Raw genomic sequence first — 21,276 nt, forward strand, 5'->3', positions numbered from 1 at the left:
ATGGGAGGTAATAGGAACCTTGTTGAAAACAGTGGTTCTAGACTTGGGACCCAGAGAAACCTGGAGGTCCATGAACTTCTTCCCCAAAATTGTGCTGAAAATTTCAGGTATGGATATATTTTTCTGGAAATGAATCCATAGCTCCATGACCCACTACAGTTTAAGACACTTGGCTCTAAATCAAAATTCAAATGGTTTTTAAAATAATCCTCTGTATTTTGAATCATCCTTGTCTCTCTTTTATTAGTGTGGTTAATAGAGGGTAGATGGTATGGTTATTTTGGGAAAAAGCATTTCTTATACCTCCAGAGCTGCAAGTCTCCTTCATTTCATCTTGTACTTAATGGCAGAGTGACCAGGGTACAGGCGGATTTCAGTTTAGTGAACATGACTGTATCATCCTTTGTTCTGAAAAGCCACTTTCTGGAACTGATTTTCCTTCCGCTTCTAAAAGTTTTCTTAGAGATAAGTTTTGCTGTGTAGCAGGGAAAGGAGATGGATTGTCAGTAATTCATTACATCTTCTGTTGAGAAGCACTAGCCATCTGGGCATCCAGTGCTCATGTAGAGGAACACAACAGCAGTGGGGAGCCATCCATCATTCACCCTGACACATCCAAGTGGGCTATGACACCAAAAACCCATTTTCCTTTCTCCTAGTTATTTATTTCTCTAACCTGAAAAAGAAAGGCATGAGATCTGATGCCAGAGGCATGATAGTGATTTTTATTGGATTTGTCATTGTAATTCCTAATTCTTGCTCTTTTTTTTTTTTTTTTTTTTTTTTAAACTTCCACTACAGGGCAGCTCCTCACAGACTTGAGCTAGTCAAGGTATGTCTGAAGGGGCTTCAAGGTACCAATTTTACATCTCTGCTTTTTCTCTTATGGGCTATAGCCATAGGTCTTCCTCAGCCCTCAGCACGGGCATCCACTGAGAGCTCCGGAAGGTGGGTTTGGTGTTTGGGACTCAAAGTCCCACACATGGATTTCTCTTCCTGCAGTGGCCACAGGGGATCAAAACAGAAGTGAACATCTCTGACTCCCAAAACACTTTCATGAATATATTGCCTTCATCACCGTATAAAGTTGAAGATCCCTTTTATCCGCTTTTTCTGAGGCCTGGGAGAAGGGTGGAGAGAGGTATATTAAATGTGAAAATTGGGGATCCCTGGGTGGCTCAGTGGCTTAGCGCCTGCCTTTGGCCCAGGGTGTGATCCTGAAGTCCCGGGATCGAGTCCCATGTCGGGCTCCCTGCATGGAGCCTGCGTCTCCCTCTGCCTGTGTCTCTGCCTCTCCTCTCTCTGTGTCTCTCATGAATAGATAAATAAAATCTTAAAAAAATTTAAAAAAAAATCTTAAAAAAAAAGTGAAACGTACTCCTGTGAGAAACAACCTTTTTTCTGTAGTAGAGGATAAATACATAGAAGGTATGCTTTTAAAAGTCATTCATTCAGGCTCTGGCTTCAGCCCACAGGAAGTTTTGCAAGTGGGATGGCGGCAACACTGCTCTTCTCACCAGCCTGTTCCCCAACTGTAGCTTGTTGGGGTGGCCCCTGCATTTCCAAGTGTGAGGGAGACATGGCCATAGCTGACTCACAGCGGGTAGGGCAGCTGTCTGTTTATCTTCTCCCATATCCCGATTGGGTAATCTTTCCCTCAGGTGACCAGGCTTGTCCAATTTTTGACCAAAGGACCTGCTATCTCTTCCCCTCTCACCAGCTCCCACCTGAGAGCCGGTTCCTAGTGTAACAGCGTTAGTGGGGCCTGGCCTCCCAGGCCCAGTATGGCCAGCACCTCCTTCATCCCCCTTCCCTTATTCAGAGAAGGAAGCTCCTCTCCTGTCTACTCCTCCCTTTCTTCACTGGCTTCTCAGAGCTCTTGGGTGGTGGGCTGGATGCAGTTCTGCCTGGGATGATCATGTCTATTAATTTTTAGGTTTGCTTTCCACCCTGCACCTCACTTTCTGTACTTTGTACATGGAATGGTGGTGAAGGTGATGTCCATGAGAACATGTGTTTTTTCTTTCCTTTCCCACTCTCAGCAAAGCTGAATTATATATCCCTTGCGCGCACAGAAGGGAAGAGAGTTGTAGGTGTAGGTGTGAAAAGTGGCCAGGTCACCCTTGTGGTAACTGGGATGGGAGGGAGGGTGTGATAAGACTTCCTCCAGGCAGATTCTGGATTCCTTGTGCCATAGTCATCATCTCCTAGCCTGACCAGTCTTTGCTAGCCCTTGGTTCTCTTCTTTAGATGAGTGATTTCTTTCTTTCTTTCTTTTTTTTTTTTTTGGTGATTTCCTTTAAAAATCGAATCTTTACTATTAAGTTGCCCTTCTTCCTTTCTTCTTTCCTTCCTTCCTCCACTTTCTCTCTCTCATTCATTTCATTCATTCATCACATCAGTCATCCAATACAGCTGTTTTTGTTAATTCGGAATCTCACCTAATAGTCTTTATCTCTTTATATAAAGTTTTTAATGTTACTATGATTAGATCTGTATGTAATTTCATGTTGTTGCTCTTTACCTAATATCACATTATAAACATTCTTCCATGTTTTCCCTAGTTATTATAATTACCTAATTTAAAAGGTGGTCATTCTCCATTCTATTTGTAGACTATTGCTTATTAACTATTCCACTGTTGTTAGATTAAATTTTTTCCCCTTAAAAATCATTTAAATAGTGTTGCTAGAGAAAACTTTAAGCATTTAGTTTATTCTTTTTTTTTAATTTTTTTTTTTTTTTTTAGAGATAAATTCTTAGGAGTGAGTTCTGTTCTTGAGTTGTTTCATCAAGTGGCCATACTGTCTACAGTATCACAGACAATGCATGAACATTGCCACTTCCTGGGATGCTTACATGCTCTGTGTCTTGGATAACTATTTTGGAGGCTGTGTAGCTGAGATAGGCATTAAAAAGTCTCATTTCTTTCCTCATTATTGGGTGAAAATATATTTAAGGATTCCTAGTGAGACTCAGCCACCCACATCTGTGCTGTGGTAGGGGCGGCACAGTGTTCAGACATAAACAGACCCAGGAGTGAATCTTTGTTCTGCCTCTAGCCATTTGGGGGACCACAAGCAAGTTACTCAAACCCTCAAGACTCAATTTCTTTATCTATAAAATGGGGATATTACCTACCTTTAGGGACTGTTGTGAGGATTAAGTCAAGTTTTAAAAGCATATGCACAGCAAATTTTTGTTCCCTTTTCTCTCTCTTCTATCATTGTAATTCACTTCATTTAAAATTATGTTTTTATGTTCCTTTCTCATTTATCCACACGAGATGTGGCAGTGGTTTCATATAATTGAGTGATCTCTTTATTTTTGATTGATATTAACTCTTTATCTGTTCATATTTAATAGAAGTATCTTCCCATTATTTATCTTTAATACAACTCTGTGTAGACTTTCTGTTCTGAAGGGAATTCCTAAAATGGACATTTACTTTGTACCAAGATACTTCAATACTTTCATCTCATGTAATCGTCCAACAGTCCTGAAGGTAGTAGCTACCATTGCTCTTCATTTTTCAGAATACTGCTCACACATTCAGATGTTAAGTGGCTGGCTCAAGGTCACACTGAGGGTAGGGGGCGGAGCCAGGGCTTTGCCAGGCTGTCTGAGCCTGCTCTGCTGCCGCCTCCTTTCTTTCTCCTTGTGTCTGACCTTTTCATGTTCCAAGGCAAACAGCAGATTTCATCTATTCTCTGGCTAGGAAACCAACACAATGAGGATTATGGAAGTATTGAGGAGGTTAAACCACTTTTTCTAATTAAAATGATAATAGCTCCTTTGCCATCCAGGTGCTGAGTGATGGTGGCTTTCATGTCCTGTCTGTGGACTACAGAGGTATGTGTTAAGGATGGCATATAAAGATTTTTCAGTAAGCAGGAGAACTTTGGGTGGCCCTCATTTTGGAGGTAGTGAAACTCTGCTTGGCTTTCCTTGTTACTAGGGTTTGGGGACTCCACGGGTAAGCCCACAGAGGAGGGGCTGACTTCAGATGCCGTCTGTGTCTATGAGTGGACCAAAGCAAGAAGTGGTACCACGCCTGTGTGTCTCTGGGGCCACTCTCTTGGTACAGGGTAAGTGGGGTCTGATGATGGCTTTTGGTGGTGGTGGGAGTCCTTGGGGCTTTAGTGTCCTCAAAGGTAGCAGTGAGCAGAGGAGGAAACACTGAGCTAGGGGCCTGGGCTCTGGTTTCTTTCATATCCCACATGTGGCTAGAGACATCGCCATCGCAGTGTGCCTGTTTGTAATGAAAGGGAGGGTGTATCTCTGTGGTTGCCTATGACACTGAAGCCCATTCCAGAACTCTCCTTGAGAGTATTAAAGAGAAGGATTCTTAATTTAGGGCCAGGGGAATCCCTCGAAGTCCTATGCAAAGTTTTATGTCTGTGTTCCTACCAGAGGGTCCAGAGTTTTCATCAGATGCTCATAGGGGATGTTGCATTTTGTACTATTTACTTGACTGTAATGTCACTGCTTCACATATGTACTAATTTTCGTTGCCTTACAGAGTTGCAACCAATGCTGCAAAAGTACTAGAAGAGAAAGGTACTATAAAATGCCTACATGTATAATATCTTGGCTTGGGGTGGGGAAGTAAAGATAGCCTACTGACTATTGTGCACACTCTGAACACAGAGATACCTGAAGCACCCTGACCTTAGACAGCCTCTGATAGTGTAATAAACTTTCTTTTCTTCTATTTAATAGAAAACAATAGTTGCTTTTCAAAGCCATGAAATTAAAAATAAATACTCAGGAAGAGTTAAAATTCCCTTTGAAAAAGCCCTTATTGGGGGATCCCTGGGTGGCGCAGTGGTTTGGCGCCTGCCTTTGGCCCAGGGCGCGATCCTGGAGACCCAGGATCGAATCCCACATCGGGCTCCCGGTGCATGGAGCCTGCTTCTCCCTCTGCCTGTGTCTCTGCCTCTCTCTCTCTCTCTGTGTGACTATCATAAATAAATAAAAATTAAAAAAAAAAAAAAAGAAAAAAAAGCCCTTATTGGGACGCCTGGGTGGCTTAGCTGTTAAGTGTCTGGCTTCAGCCCAGGGCATGATCCTGGAGACACGGGATTGAGTCCCATGTTGGGCTCCCTGCATGGAGCCTGCTTCTCTCTCTGTCTGTGTCTCTGCCTCTCTCTCTCTCTCTCTGTGTGTGTGTCTCACGAATAAATAAATAAAATCTTTAAATAAAAAAAAAAAAAGAAAAAGCCCTTATTGTGAAGTAAATGTTACTATGGAGTAATTTGGAGTACAGGAGAGGAAAAATTGCCTTATGAAGTAGCAAGCTGGACTTGCTTTCTGCAGCCTCTCTTCCATGACATTTATATCAGCGTTTCCCTGAGTGTTCTGAGAGCTGTCTCAGAATCCCTGGAGGTGCTTATCATAAACACAGGTTTCCTGGATCCTAGCTGTTTTCATGAATTAGAATTTAGAATTAGAATTTCGGTGAATACTACAAGGTGATTGTGATGTACATTAAAAGTTTGTCATCTCTAAAAAAAAAAAGTTTGTCATCTTTTGCATTATATCATAAACTTGTCAGTACTGGTCAGGTTGAGTTATGTGAACATTTTAAAGCAAGTCACCTGCTATACAGTGTTAATTAATTACGGAAATAAAGCAGGCATTATTTCCTGCTCCTCTAAGCTCTCATAACTCCCCATGCACACTTTCTGCACAGTGTTGATGATGCTGTATTATCTGACCAAAATTCCCACATAAATGAACACTTCGCTTCTTGGATAATACAGTGACCTTAGAATTAAGAACACTTTAAGTCCATTTACATCCCCAATGTATGAACTCTTGCTATCATATATTTTAATTTTCTCTGTATCACACACTCCATAAAAGATTATTATTCTTATATTATAAAATCAATATTTAGATTTACCCTTTCTTTGCTTTTTATTACTTCTAGCATTTCTGTGCTTCCATTTGGGATTTTTGTTCTGCCTATCTGTGGTAAAGAATTCCCTCAGTTTTAGCCTGAAAATATCTTTATTTTATCTTCTTTTTTTTTTTTAAGAGATTTTATTTATTTATTCATGAGAGAGACACAGAGAGAGAGAGAGAGAGAGGCAGAGACACAAGCAGAGGGAGAAGCAGGCTCCATGCAGGGAGCCCGAGGTGGGACTAGATCCCGGGTCTCCAGGATCACACCCTGGGCTGAAGGCGGTGCTAAACTGCTGAGCCACCCGGGCTGCCTCTATCTTCCTTTTTTGAAGGATATTTTCTCTGGGCATAGAAATCTTGGTTGGCAGTTATTTTATTTCAACACTTTGAAAACAACATCCATTTTGTTCTGGCTTTCACTGTTCCATTGGGAAGTCAGCTTCCAATCTTCCTGCTGCTCTTTTGAAGATAATGCTTTTTCTTCTGGCTATTTTGAGATTTTTTTTTTTTTTTTTTGGTCTCTTTCATCATTTTTACTGTGATTTTCCTAGGTGTGGTTTTCCTAGTACTTATCCTGCATGAAGTTCATAGTGCCATAATGACTGTGGCTTGATAGTCATCCATTTTGGAAAATTGGTCATTATATCTTTAAATCTTATGCCTACCTCATTTTTAATTTTCTCTCCCCCTGGGACTCTAATTATATGTATTTTTTTTAGATCTGTTCCTACATCCTGTGTGTCTCCAATGTTCTTTCCTGGGTTTTCCAGACATTTTTCTCTTTGTACTTTAAATATATTTTGAAAAAAAAATATATTTTGATATATTACACAGTTCACTATGTAATATCAAATTTTATTAAATAGTACAATTTTAACAAATATTTTACTATATTAGTTATTATATTAAAGTGCATACATGATTAACACCAATATCTAGATCCTTTGTTGATCTATCTCTATTATCTGTTTTTTTTGTATTTTTTGGCCTCTTTACTTTTTGTATGTCTAGTTATTTGTTATTAAACACTAGATACTGTTTATGGAAGTTGTAGAGATAATTTGAGGGGCTAGGGGTAATATTATCTTCTTCCAGACAAAAGTTACTTTTCTCCTGATTGACAGTTAAAATTGGGGGGATATCATCTTAATCCAATCAGAAACTGAGTTGATTTGAAGCTGGACTTCAGTTGTTTTTAGTTCACCATTACTCCCAGGGTATAGTCTTTTGAAGTCACAAAAAGCCTGAGAAATTTGTTAGAGTCCTCTTTCTTGTCAGATTCTGGACTCTAAATTTTGTTCTTTTAGTCCTGTAGGAACGCTGAAAGTTCTGTCTAGTTCTAAGCCTCTAAGAGAGGCCACCACTGTTGCTTTCAAAGTTTCATCTGCTCTGAAGGGAAAAAGCAGCTCAAACTCTTGTGGATTTTTTCTTTTGATATTGACTCTCAAAATCTCACTGATTTTGTAGCCTTCAGATGCCTCCAAGCATATGTATGTATACACAAATATGCATATAGTAGTCCTTCCTTATCCATGGGGGATATGTTCCCAGACCTATAGTGGATGCCTGAAACCACAGATAATATTAAACGCTATGTATACTGTTTTTCCTATATGTATATAGCTATGATAAAGTTTAATTTATAAATTAGGGATCCCTGGGTGGCGCAGCGGTTTGGCGCCTGCCTTTGGCCCAGGGCGCGATCCTGGAGACCCGGGATCGAATCCCACATCGGGCTCCCAGTGCATGGAGCCTGCTTCTCCCTCTGCCTATGTCTCTGCCTCTCTCTCTCTCTATCTCTGTGACTATCATAAATAAATAAAAAATTAAAAAAAAAACTCAAGAATTCTTTTTAAAAAAATAATAATTTATAAATTAGACATAGTAAGGGAATAATAACATACTGAAAATAGAACAGTTATAAAAATATACTATAATAAAAGTGATGTGATTGCGGTCCCTTTCTTAAGATACTGTACTATACACACAGTTATTCTTGTGGTGATGTGAGATGATGAGGGAATGATGTAGGAATCATGATGTAGTGTTAGACTACTGCTGACCTTTTGGCAATATGACAGAAGCAGGATTATCTGCTTCTGGGCTGCTTTTGACTGAAGGTAACTGAAACTGCAGATAAAGGGCAACTCCTGTGTACATATATAAACACATATCCCCATCTGACACACATTTTCTAATTGTTCTTTGAGGTACAACTAGCCAAAACAACCCAGTCAGCCTCTGGTACAGTCTTAATAATGGGCTACAGGACACTCTCCCTTCCTATAGTACTTTGCCTATAGTACTTTGCCTTCTCAATTGTCCAAGTCATGAAAACTTGTGTTTTAGAAGGTAGTGATTTTAACTATCATGAATATAGAAATCTCCTAGGGTGGGGATACCTGCTAAAAATGCACATTCTCACTCTCCTCATCTCACTCTGACTGATTCAAGTCTAGTGTGGAGTCTAGGAATTTGCATTATTAACAAGCTTCACAAATAACTTTGGTGTAGGTAGTTCATGTACAAGACCTTGAGGACTCCTTATTTAGGAAAGATAGTATTTAAATATGATAGGGGAGTTATTTCTTTTTTATTGTTTTCAAGGATTCCCAGTTGATGCTATTATCCTAGAGGCTCCATTTACCAACATATGGGTTGCAAGTATCAATTATCCTTTGTTAAAGGTGAGTCTCTGATTCAGAAGATGTAAAAGTGTAGGCTCTTTCCACACCCTTATGCTTATTAATCATTTTCCTTTTCTTAATATTATATGTTTCTAAGTTATTCTAACCTGATATAGGTTATTAACCAGTTCTTATTGAAGAAGGGCACAATGGCTTTTAGATTTTGTAGTTCTTTTATTTTCTTCTAATAGGTTGAGAGTAGTGGCTTATTAAGAGTCACAACTTTTTCCCTCCTTTTCTATTAACTGTACCTTTTATCATGTAGTTTTTAAACATACTTGACTTTATTATTCTTCCTTTCTAAAGTGAAAACATGACTCTTATATATAGTTTTTAGCCCTATGATTGTCAGCCATGTGTTTTTCATTTTTTTAAGATAAAAGTCTTTAGAGAATTTAAGGAAGCTGCCAAATGGTTTTACACATCATCTCAAGTAGAGAAGACAATCTTTTTAAGAAGAAAAAGTTTAAAGAATTGGGCAACAAAATCTAGTTTTTTATCTGTTGTGTAGATTATCCTAATTTCATAATATCTTCGCATGCCTAATGCTCAACTGCTTATAATCATACTGCTGTACAAATGTTAGCCAGTGAGCCAATGAGCCAGAGAAAGAGAAAGGATTCTCAGAAAGGATACAGGACCCCAAATTTTAAATTATTGATTAATGTTAGAAGGCATTTTAAGGGTACTTTAATCCAACTGCCTACTTTTGGAATCTTTTTTGTAATAAATCATAGAACTTTCCAAATTTGTTAAATATTTTGGGAGAAGGTATTTCATTACTTCTGGGGACAGCAGTTCACAGAACCACATAATCTTGAAAATGTCAGTACAATAAATTCCATCTCGATACAGGAATCCTCTGAACAATAGAAAATACCAAATGCTGTGTAACTGGAGATACAATAAAACACTTTCAATTGGTTTTAGACAATTAAATATTCATTTAAAAATAACCACTAATTGAGCATCAGTTATTACTAATAAATTCACTAACTTGTAGGTATAATTCAGATATAATCTTTCCATATACTTTTCTTTTTTGAAATTCTAATTTTGAATTTAACGTAATAGGAAATATATAATTTAACAAATAGTTATGAACTGAACATCCATGTAACTAACATTTAAGTCCAGAAATTAGCATCATTAGCCCCACAGAAGTCTCCTGTGTGTCCCTTCCCAATCCAATTAGTCTCGCCTTAGTTGTAATACTTAGACTGAGTTTGTGGTAATCATATCCATGCTTTCCTTTATAGTATTACCATCTCTGTGTGCATCTCTAAGCAATATAATTTTGTTTTTGAACTTTATATAATTAGTAGAATTATATAGGATGTATTCTATGTTTTTCAACCAACATCTTATTTGTGGGATTTTATCCTAGAAGCATAATTATAATTTGATCATTTTCATTGCTTTATAGTATTTCATTGTACAAATATACTACAATTTATTGACCTATTGTTTGTGGACATTTGAGTTGCTTTCTGTTTGTGGTAATTAATTATATTGCTATGAATATCCTTGAATATGTATTCTGAAAACGTGTACACATTTCACTGGAATATGCCCTAGAGTGGAATTGCTGGATACTAAGATATGCATATGTTAAGCTTTAGTAATTAGAGTGCCACACATTTTTCCAAACTGGCTTTACCACTTTACTCTCCCACCTGTTGTGTATGAGGGTTCTAGTTGCTTCACATCCTTGCTATAATATGGATATCTCACTGTGGTTTTAATTTGTATTTCCCTTATGACTAATGAAGCTGGGCATTTTTTTCATGTTTATTAGTCATTTAGATATTATCTCTTGTGAGATACTTGTTCATGTCTTTTGCTTATTTTTAAATTATTTATTTGTAGTTTTTCATAGGATGATTCACTAGAAAACTATTTGTATTGCAAGTATATTCTCTTATTTTGCCTTTTTGTTTCCTTAGTGATAGCTTATGTTGAAGAGAGTTTCCTAAATTTAATGTGGACCAGTTTATCAATTATTTTTTATGGTTAATATTTTAAGGAAAAGTGTTCTGCTTAATACAACTCTGGGTATCAAAGAAGGTATGAAGATACCCTTCTATGTATCTTATAGAAATTGTTTTATCTTTTACACATAGAACTATAATCTACAGGTATGGGTTTTTGTATATGTAGGAGATAGAAGTCCATACGGATATCCAGGTGTAATACTAAACAAACCTTCCTTATCAACTCTGCAGTGCCAATGTTTGCATCTATCATGGCTTAATATATATGGATCTGTTGTAGACTCTCTCATTTCTCTCCTTTGTCTATGTGTCCATTCTCATATGAATACCACATCACCTAATTAGTGTAGCTTTTTGTTTGTTCTTTGGCTTTTTTTTTTTTTTTTTTTTTTTTTTTTGAGGGGAGGAGAGGAGGAGAGAGAGAGTATCCCAAGCACAAAGAAAAAACAAAAAACAAAAAACAAAAAAACAAAAAACAAAAAAAAGAGTATCCCAAGCAGGCTCCTATCCACCATGGAGACCAATGCAGGTCTCGATCTCATGATCCTGAGATCATGACCTGAGTTGAAATCAAGAGTCGGACACTCAACCAACTGAGCCACCCAGGTGCCCCTAATTACTGTAGTTTTATGTTTTTATAACTGGCTATGTAAGTTCTTCAGCGTTGATCTTCTTATTCAAGACTTATCTTGACTATTTTTGATCCTTTGTATTTCGATGTATATTTTGACATATACTTAGCAATTAAAAATTGCTATTAAAAATTTCCCAGGATTTTGATTGGAATTGCATTAGGGCTATATATAATTTGGGGGAATTGATACCTTTCTAATATTGAGTCTTCCAATTTATGAACATGGTATTTATAAGTTTATTTTGATAGATTTTTCTTAATTTTTGTTTTAGGTCAGCTTCTCCTAGAAGCAGAACCCATAGCAGGGATTTAATGTGCATGATTTATTGAGAGTGCTCTAAAGGCAAAACCTGCAAGGTCATATAAATGAGGGCTGTAGGATAGGGTTGGGGAAAGAGCAGAACAAGATGTGATTTCAGGTGAAGTGTAGCTTTGGCCTGATCCACATGGGACTCTAAGCTTGAGTCAATGGGGGTGGTTGTTTCTGTCATCCACAGGATTAGAGGATAGGTTGGGGAAGGGTGATATAACTTTCTGGGGCACTGCTGTTTGTTATCCAACGCTAAGGAGAAAGGAAATAGCCAACATTTACAGCAATAATTAATTTTATTAGTCTCTTCAAAGAACCAACTCAGACTTTGTTGATTATCTGTATTGAATGCTTTCTATTTTATTCTGGTCTTACCTTTGTTATTCCCTTTCTTCTATTTTCTTTAGATTCAATTTATTATTTAAAAAATTTCTAGAGATGGTACTTTGATAATTTATTTTCAGTGTTTCTTCCTTTCTAATATATGAATGAAGGCATACTCTACCAAAGCCACTCTTCAGATACATTCCACAGTTTTCAAGTGCATTTTTTTTTAAAGTTTTTTTTTTTTTTTTTTTTTTTAAGATTTTATTTATTCATGAGAAACACGGCAGGGGCAGGGGGGAGGCAGAGACACAGGCAGAGGGAGAAGCCGGCTTCCTCCAAGGAGCCCGATGTGGGACTCGATCCCGGCTCCCGGGATCATGCCCTGAGCCAAAGGCAGATGCTCAATTGCTGAGCCACCCAGGCGTCCCTTCAAATGCATTTTAATTATAATTTAGTTCAAAACATTTTGTAATATTGCAACTTCTTTGACCTGTGGATTATTTAAAAGTGTATTTTGTAATTTCTGTACATTTGGGAATTTATATTTTCTCTTGACTTTTAGCTTAATTCTACCATGATCTGAGATTTCTTTCTATATGATTTCAGTTTTCAAAATTTGTTCAGACTTGTTTTATGTCCAAACATATGGTTAATTTTGGCATATGTTCCATATGCTTGGAAAGAATATGTTGTTTCTGGTGCAGTGTTTATATATATACCAGTTAGGTCAACATTATTAATCATGCTATTCAATTCTCCTATATTTTCACTTATTTTTTTTTTTTTACTGCTTTACCATTATTCAAGGAAGAGGTACTTTAATACCTCACCATGATTGTGGAGTTGTTAATTTCTATTCTGGTTCTGTCAATTTTTGCTTTAGCTTTTTCAAGTATATGTTATTAGGAACAAACATCTAGTAATAATGTAATTTTACATCTTCCATGTGAATTGATCCTTTTTTCATCATGAATATCCTTTTTGATTAATAATGCTTCTTAAAGTCAGTTTGGTCTGTGTCTGATATTAATAAATCTGTTTTGAATAGTGTTTGTATATTGTTTGCTATTCTTTGACTTTAAACTTTTCTGAATTCTTGTATTTCATGTATATCTCTTGTCAACAGCAGATAGTAGGGTTTTGTTTTCTTTTCCAACAAGCTTTGTCTGTTAATTGTAGTAGTCCATTTAACTTAATGTAATTATATTTAGATTCATATCTATTTTCTTACTATGTTCTATTTATGTCATCTGTTTTTATTTGTGTTCTTTTGCCTCTACTTCTTGCTTACTCCTCACTTGCCAGATGTGTCTTAAGTAGAAGAGTGGTGTTGAGTGTCAGTTTCATCTCTCTGAGATTTCCTTCTCTCTGGGATCTAAACAACTCAAGGTGCCTTGGTAGGTCTCTGACACCTTCACAAAAAGGTTCCTTAAATATTTTTTTCAAGGTTTCCTAGTTGTCTTGGGCAAAAAGTTTGGTTTGTAATGATTCTACTATTATTAAAAGTGGGGAATCTTCCAATATTTTTAAGTTTGGAACTTAAAATGTCATGAAATCTTAGTTTAATAGGCACCTTTATGATTTAAAGTATGGATACTAAAGTATTCCTTTAGTATCATGCTGTCTATAAGAGCTATAGCTCTGGTGTCAGACTTCCTGGGTTTGATTTTCAGGGCTGTCACTTAATAGCTGGATAACCTTGGACTAATTGGTTTTAATGCTCTAATTCCCTCAGCTATAAAACAGGGGTAATAATATATTCCAGATTACTGTGATAATTAAATGAATATATGAAAAGCATCTATAATAGTGCCTGGAACAGAGTAAATGCTGAATGACTATTAACTATTTTATCAGTGGAATGCCATAAGTCTGAACATTACTGTTAAATTAGAAAGTGTAGGAGGCGTGAGACATACAAATAGAGTAAAAGGCATGGGTCCTTACACTCAAGAAGCTTCGTCTATTTGGGGAGATAGGAAATTAATGGCGAATATAAAGTAATGGCAGGGATTTCCATGTGTCATTTTGGAATCAATTTCATTATTCAAAATATGAAGGCATCATGACACAGAGAAAAAGAGAATGTGCTTTGGAGCCAGACAGATTTGCTTTCTGTCACTAACCCATTATGACCTTGGTAAGTTATTTTCCATCTCTGAATTTTCCCATTTTTAAATAATGGGGTTGATACTGCCTACTACCTAAGATTGTTTAGAAAGTTAAATCAAATAAGATAATCATTGCAAAGTACCCAGCTGCTAGTAGGGACTCAACAAATGTGTTTTCCCTTTCCCCAGTTTTTCTATTGCTAAGTGGACTAAGTACTTTTTATTGCTAGGGTAGGACCCAGAACAGTAATATCAGGGTAGGAAGAATCAGGAACGAGAAGGGTCTCATGGGCAGGTATGGTCAGTAAAGACTTAACAGAGAGATAGGATCTAAGCTCCTTTCTTGAAGATAAGGGAGAGCAGTTAGAAAACAGAGAGAAGGGCAAAGTGTGAGCCAAGGCATATGGCCGGAGTGGGGCAACTATGAGCTATAAAATACCTTAGAGTCCTATAAGGCTTTCATGAAAGATCTTGCACATTTGTCACCCTTTTAAATCCTCAAAACAACTGAGTTTTGCATTGTTGCCTCACTTAGAGCCAAGGGAAATGGTGGCTCAGAGACTTGCCCAATTGTCACACACCCTAGAAGAAGAGGAAATGGAACTCAATCCTACATCATCTAACTCTAGGCAGATAGACTGGAGGTATGCAGCCTCTGGAATGAAGGCTTGTGGTCAGATGTGGATGGGCTTGCAGCCAGGAGTTTCTTGTTTTGAAGTAGCTTGTGTGGTACTGCCAAAGCTTTGTGACAGTACGTGTCACAGTAGTCTTTTAGGAATGTATTTGGTGGCATTCTGCAAGAGAGTGGTGGCAGGAAGACCAATTAGGGGCCCATCGCTGTGGTCTGGGCTGGAGGGGATGGTGACCTCTGAGTCTCAAGGTGCACCCCCAGCTGGGGAGGAATAATGGAAGTAGGTTGACTTGGGCCTGCTTTCTTCTTATTCCTTCGGAATTTGAGATGAATTGCTGAAGGGCTTCTCTTACTGAATTTTCCTCAGAGGAGTCCTGATTCCAGGGGTGGCAGGATCAGAAGACAAAGACAAAAGAAAACAAAGCAAGAAATCTTGCCCTTAAGTTATAGGTAAGAGAAGGGAAAAGGAAGACGCGGAAGAATAGGCAGTATTAGGATCTCCAGATTGCACCTGAATGCAAATCATTTGCCATGAGACCGTGCAAAAAAAAATGCAAGCCAGATGAACTCCCATTGAAAACACGGAAGTTTTCCCAGAAGCAGCAGGCCTAGGCCAAAATTGTGAAGCAGACGTTTGTTTTCACTGGACCCAGTCTACCTATTCTGTACCAATTTCCCTATAATGACATGAATTACTTTTTAAAATCAGGAAAACAATTTTTTTTAAGTTCATTATGTTTAGAAAGACACTATTCTGTGTATTACCACAGTTCATAGTAGAAGACTAGAACAAATGAAGTATTATAGCAGCTGATTCTAATTTCTCCAGATCATAAAGGTGCAGTGAGACATATAAACTTAAAATTGCTTCTACAATGAATAGAATTCTTTCCTTTTAAGCTGGCCACAGCCTACCTGTGCTGTACCCAGTTCCTTTGGCCATGTCCCATGTATTATGTAGCAGTCTCCTCCCCACTCCACTCTCAGGCACAACAGAGGAATACATGTGATACTTTTCTGGTCTTTTCTCTTGGCAGATATATTCCAAAGAATAAAATCGGAATGAAATTCAAGTCACATTAAGATGAAAATGACAGATAATAGCATACAGTGTATGTCAGGGATATGTGCACAGTAGATTCATTCCATATTCAGCAAGTATTTATTCTAGTGTCTGTTAGGTTCTAGGAACTTTCCTATGTTCTGGGAACACCACAGGGCCTGACTTCCTATGAAGTGTAATATCTTTACTGGGAAGACAGAAGATAAGTACACAATAAGCTGATTTTTAGGAGTGAGAAGTACTGTGAAGGCAGTGACCAGTGTGTGTGTGTGGGGGGGTTGGTTGGTAGGGAAAGCTGCCCTGAAGAACTATCATCTGAGCTGAGACTTGCATGACAAGAGGCTGACATGGCAAATCTGGAGGTTTTGAGCTGGAGGAAAGGAAGGGCAAGGGGCCTGAGGTGGGTTTGAGCCTGATATGTTCCAGGAGCAGAAGACAGCAGGGCTTGAGGGTCGACAGCAGTGCATTTAGTGAGAGGATAGACAGGGCAACAGCCAGATTCTGTGTGGCCCTGAAAGGCTAAGGTGGTGGAAAAAAGGAAGAAAGAAACAAATCATACATAATCCCCACCATCCACAGATGATCACTGTTAACATTTTGTTGTTTTTGCTTTCTATCTTTCTTTAAAATATAAATAGCACCACTAACTTTTTATTCACACTTGTAAAGGAACAGTGATAGGCATAATCTAAAAATGCTTCTACAGTAAACATAATTTAACTGGTTTTGTTACAGAACAGAATATTCTGATTAGTCAAAAATTCTGATGCCAAACTATGGAAAGAGCCCAAATGTCCATCAGCTGATGAATGAATAAAGAAGAGGTGGTGTAAATATATACATATGGCTGAGTAATATTTCATTGTATATATATACCACCTCTTCCTTCCTTCCTGTACTTTCCAATTTCCCTTCAATGACGTGAGTTACTTTTAAAATCTTCAGTTTTGTTTTTTAAAAAGTTTGTTATATGTAGAAAGTTGCTACTCTCTACATTACTATAGTTCATGTAGGAAAACAACAAATGACATAGATACAGGCCATGTTTTAATTTTTTTCTTTTTTAAAAATAGATTTACCGGAAACTGCCAGGATTTTTACGCACACTTATGGATGCCCTGAGAAAAGACAAAATAGTCTTCCCTAATGATGAAAAGTAAGCTAACGATGAAAAGCTGTCCATCATTACTGTAGCTGGGGATTCTAGAGGGTAAGCAGTGACTGTAAGTCATCAGAGGGTCAAAGCAAGGCCCTGTCAGACATGCGTTATTAAGTCAGGAGAGTGGATCAGAGTAAAGAGCTGGAGCAATTAGTTCTCCAAGTCAGGCAAGCAGGACTTCAAGTTTGAGCATCCTTTACATATTTAGAAACAGATTTGGTTAACTATCATGTGAATTACTGAATGGGTAGATGAGAATTCTTAGATGGGTACTAAACTTTGGGGTAACATGTCCACAAATTTTTAGCATTTGGTATTTTCCTCCTGTCTAATTTGATGACTTCACTAATTCAGTGCTTTCTCTGAAGTCATAAAAGGAGCTGTAGATTTAGGGTCTATCAGGACCTTTTAAAGGTACTCTGGGGTCTAGCCTAACATTCCTTGGGAATCCCTGACTTCTAGGCCTTATTCCCCATGTAGCCAAAACCCACCCCTCATTCAGCCTATTGACCTAACAGTAAGTCCAAGGACCAGAATTTAGCAAGTCAGCCTCTTGCAGCTGGACAATTTAAGAGTGCCTCCAAATGGGTGGTTGTTATCAGTACTTTATGTTGACACACTCGAGGGCTCTAACCTTCTCAGGAGTAACAGTGAGTCACTGTGACAGGGTGGATGGGTATCAGAGTTTAGGAAATATTGTTTGCCATAGCTGCCAGAATGTTGAACAAGTCTTCTTCACGCTGTAGGCTTTCTGAATTATCAAATTAGGAGGTTGATCAGGAAGGTGATTAAAACCTGTTAATCGAGTGTCCATCTGTACATTTATGGGGAAAAGTAAATACGTTTTTATCAAGAGTTCTCTTTAGTCCTGTGGTAGTTCTTGTTATTTTTGAGTTGTTTTGTTTCTTTTGTAGTCTTTTAATTAAAATATTCCAGAAACTATGAAATAAGGATGAATAAGGAAAAAGATGAGGTTCTTTTAACTGCACAAATTCCATGTTTTTAGTATTTTTCTTCATTATTTAAAAAAATAATATAGAAATAAATTTAATTAAGTACTTAATTAAATTGTATAAGTAAAGAGATAATCTTGCCTAGAAGACAAAACAGTTACTATATGAAGTTTACTATGTAGAAGTTGTCATTTTTGAGAGAGGAGAAATCTCATATTTTGAGGCAAACCGCATGTTTTGCTATAAAGCTTTAACTTAGAAGAAGAGAAATCTCAACATATAATTCTTAAACTGAATGCTTTTCTTCTATTTGTCCCTAGTGTTAAATGCCTGTCTTCTCCCCTTCTCATCATACATGGTGAGGATGACAACACGGTACCTTTGGAGTTTGGAAAAGAGGTAAACTAAGAGCTCAGGGCTGGCTGAGCACACTGTACTTACTACATCACCATTTTCTCATCTAGCCAGACTTCAATTAGAGCCTACAGGAGGGTCTTAGACGTTATAAGGGATTCTCTACATCCCTAACTAGCCATGCTGCCTGGTGTTACAGTATGCATCAATGTTCTATGCTACTTAGCTTGAAGGAGTGTTTGTGGCAGATTCTGGTTCCTCATCTAAAAGTTTATTTGTGGATCTGCAAGCATAGAGAAGATCTCAGGCTGCTCTGGGACCCTCCTTGTAGTCTCATGGTGGCTCCAGAAATGGGATGCAGTTTCTTTTCTTTTAAACAAATAGAGTGGGTCCATTGCAGTTCTTATCCCCCTGTAGGGAGGGTGTTGGCAGAAGGATGAGGTTCCACCAGCATTCTGTGTTAGCTGTGGAGTTTCTAGTTCCTTAGCGTTATAGGTAGCCAACCCCAGGATTGGGGGTGGAGTAGGGCTGGGGAGGGGCAGTGGAGAAGGGTCCCCTATCTCTGACGTAATGGGACTAACTCCCCAAGTTGCCTGTTTCTGTACACTTTTAGGAAATTATTATTTTTAAAGATTTTATTTATTCACGAGAGAGAGAGGCAGAGACACAGACAGAGGGAGAAGCAAGCTCCTTGCAGAGAGCCCAATGTGGGACTTGATCCCTGGACTCCGGGATCACACTCTGAGCTGAAGGCAGATGGTCAACTGCTGAGCCACCCAGGCGTCCCCCCTTTTAGGAAAATTAAATTAGAAAAACACCAGCTTTGATGGTCAGCCTTTGAGTATCTGCCTTTCTGTCCTGTGCAGCTCTATGAAATTGCACACAATGCATATAGGAACAAAGAGAGGGTCAAGATGGTGATCTTTCCTTCTGGTTTCCAGCACAACTTCCTCTGTAGAAACCCTACACTACTAAAAACTGTGAGGTAAGAGCTGCTTTGCTCAATGTGATTATCCTTCTCTTAAAGGCAATTAGACACTAAGGGGGGCACTTGATGGGATGAGCACTGGGTGTTATGCTGTATGTTGGCAAATTGAACTCCAATAAAAAAAATATATATACAAAAAAATAAATAAAGGTAATTAGGGCTGTTCTGGCTTACTTAGACCAGAAAGTGGAGAAAGCATGTGAGCTGATCTAGCTCCTTTTTTTGCAGAGATTTCCTGAGCAAGCAGTGGGCATGAGGTCTGACAGTAACGGAAATCTGCAGTGAAGACTTGGTCCAAACACCACCCATGATGCATATTTTTTATGTAAAATTGTACTGGGCTGCTTCGATGAGCTGAAGTCACTGACATTTCTACAAGTCACTTGCCATCTTAGGGAAAGCATGGATGTTGGGCATTATTGACAGTTCTCATTTAGCTTATCATAGTCTACTTTGGAACAAATGGAAACCTCACTGTAGAGTATCAGAATTTAGTAAAATTTGGATCCCATTGAAAAATGTGTGGTTACCAAACATGCTAGGGACATTTGTGAGTAAAGTCTTGGTTGGGTCTTAACAGTGTAAGAAAGGTGCACTAATGTAGTTAAGTAGTTTGTGTTTCAGGTAATTTAAATGGTATTGAAAAGTTCCAAGTATTTTCTAGCTTTTTGAATAGCACTGAAGAAAGTCCTAGCATGCTACTCAATCAGCCATCAAATAACGAGTTTTGGCACTCATGTAGCCCTTGTAAATTGACACTTTATTTTTAGCCCTAAATACAGTCACATACTTTCCTTCCCAATTCCCAGAAATTCTTAATTAGGTTATGAGCTGACAAAACAAAACAAAATCAAAGAATGTTGTAAAAGTGTTTAAATCCAGTAAGAAGTTTTTTTTTGTTGTTGTTATTGTTTTCTAGAGACATTTTACAACTTACTTTCCATTGGCTTTGTTCACCCCATTGCTAGATTCGTTGGATAGGGAAATCTTGAGATCTGAAGGTTCCATGTTCCAGATGTCCCTGGCATATTCCTTAATTGTTCGGTCACTAGAGAACTTCCCTGCGGCAGCTATGTTTTTGAGTACCATTGTGTTCCAGGCCTTTGGATTCTGTAAACAACACATCAAAATATGGCCCATGGCCTGAGTGCCTGTTGAACTTTATGACGAATGCTAGGCCAAGCATATCCAAGCATATTTCATGGGGAGAATGAGAGGAGTAAGATGTAGTAAATCATAAATATATTTGTTTCACAGTTGAGAGCAAGATAGGTCAGGTCATGGCTTTTCTCCTACTTAGAGTATATTTCTCTTAATAATGAAAAAATGGTATTTTTCATTTTAAGAGAAACCATGGATGTAAATCCCCTAATTTGTAATTATTGCTATGGTTACAATATTTTGGCATGCAAGCCTTATTTCCCATGCTTTACTTTTTATTTCACCTCCTTTTCAACTGGGGGGGAAGGAAGGGCTAACATTCATTGTCTGCTGGATGCTGTGTCAAGAGAGTTAACCTGTGGCTTACATCATATTTGAAAAGCACTGCTCTAGAATGGTAGCTATTGTGCAGGCAAATAATGTAATGGGACAGTTTATTGACCTACTTCTCTTTTCTTCTTCTTTCTGAAGGTAGATGCCCCAATTGATTTACACTGAATCCCAAATACCCCATTGGGGTTTTAAAACAGGATCAATTAAAGCCTTATACTTAATAAAACATATAATATCTAAATTTTCTAATTTTTATGTAAAAGAATATAAGAAACTATTTATTTTATAACCTCATGATTTTGTAAAGAACTTTAAAAGTTAATTAAAAATGACCAGAACAGGGGTACCTGGGTGGCACAATCAGTTAAGTGCCTAACTCTTGGTTTTGGCTCATGCCATGATTTCAGGGTTGTGAGTTCGAGCCCCGCATCTGGCTCTGCGCTCAGCTCATAGTCTTGAATTTCTCACTCCCTCTCCTTCTGTCCCTTTACCTGCCCCTTACCCTGCTGTGCTCTCTCTCAAATAAATCAATAAATTTGAAAGAAAAAGACTAGAACATTACTCAAAGCCATTAGCAATGCATTATAAACATTTAAAAGAAAAACCAAAACTATGATTATTCTATAAGGTACTGCAACATGGAATCTAAAACTAGGTTATT

The 21,276-nt window shown here is 37.9% G+C and overlaps 2 protein-coding genes across 2 annotated transcripts in view; one reads left to right on the forward strand and one right to left on the reverse strand.

The window, feature by feature from the left end:
• ABHD12B (abhydrolase domain containing 12B) lies at positions 1-19,471 on the forward strand. The gene is made up of 10 exons (XM_072840251.1): positions 1-107; positions 802-832; positions 3,807-3,852; positions 3,959-4,088; positions 4,523-4,560; positions 8,518-8,597; positions 16,741-16,823; positions 18,100-18,178; positions 19,000-19,118; positions 19,350-19,471. Exons 1-10 carry the CDS (start codon positions 1-3, stop codon positions 19,375-19,377), a joined length of 741 nt encoding a protein of 246 aa, XP_072696352.1. The 3' UTR covers positions 19,378-19,471.
• A 391-nt stretch (positions 19,472-19,862) lies between these two features.
• The window catches only part of PYGL (glycogen phosphorylase L), a 42,836-nt gene continuing 41,422 nt past the window's right edge, over positions 19,863-21,276 (reverse strand). The window contains exon 20 of the mRNA XM_072838532.1: positions 19,863-20,231. Within this exon, the coding sequence (XP_072694633.1) occupies positions 20,055-20,231 (177 nt within the window). The 3' untranslated portion in view covers positions 19,863-20,054. The remainder of the gene's footprint in view (positions 20,232-21,276) is intronic.

The sequence above is a fragment of the Canis lupus genome, chromosome 9 (genome assembly GCF_048164855.1).
Source record: "Canis lupus baileyi chromosome 9, mCanLup2.hap1, whole genome shotgun sequence".
NCBI lineage: Eukaryota > Metazoa > Chordata > Mammalia > Carnivora > Canidae > Canis > Canis lupus.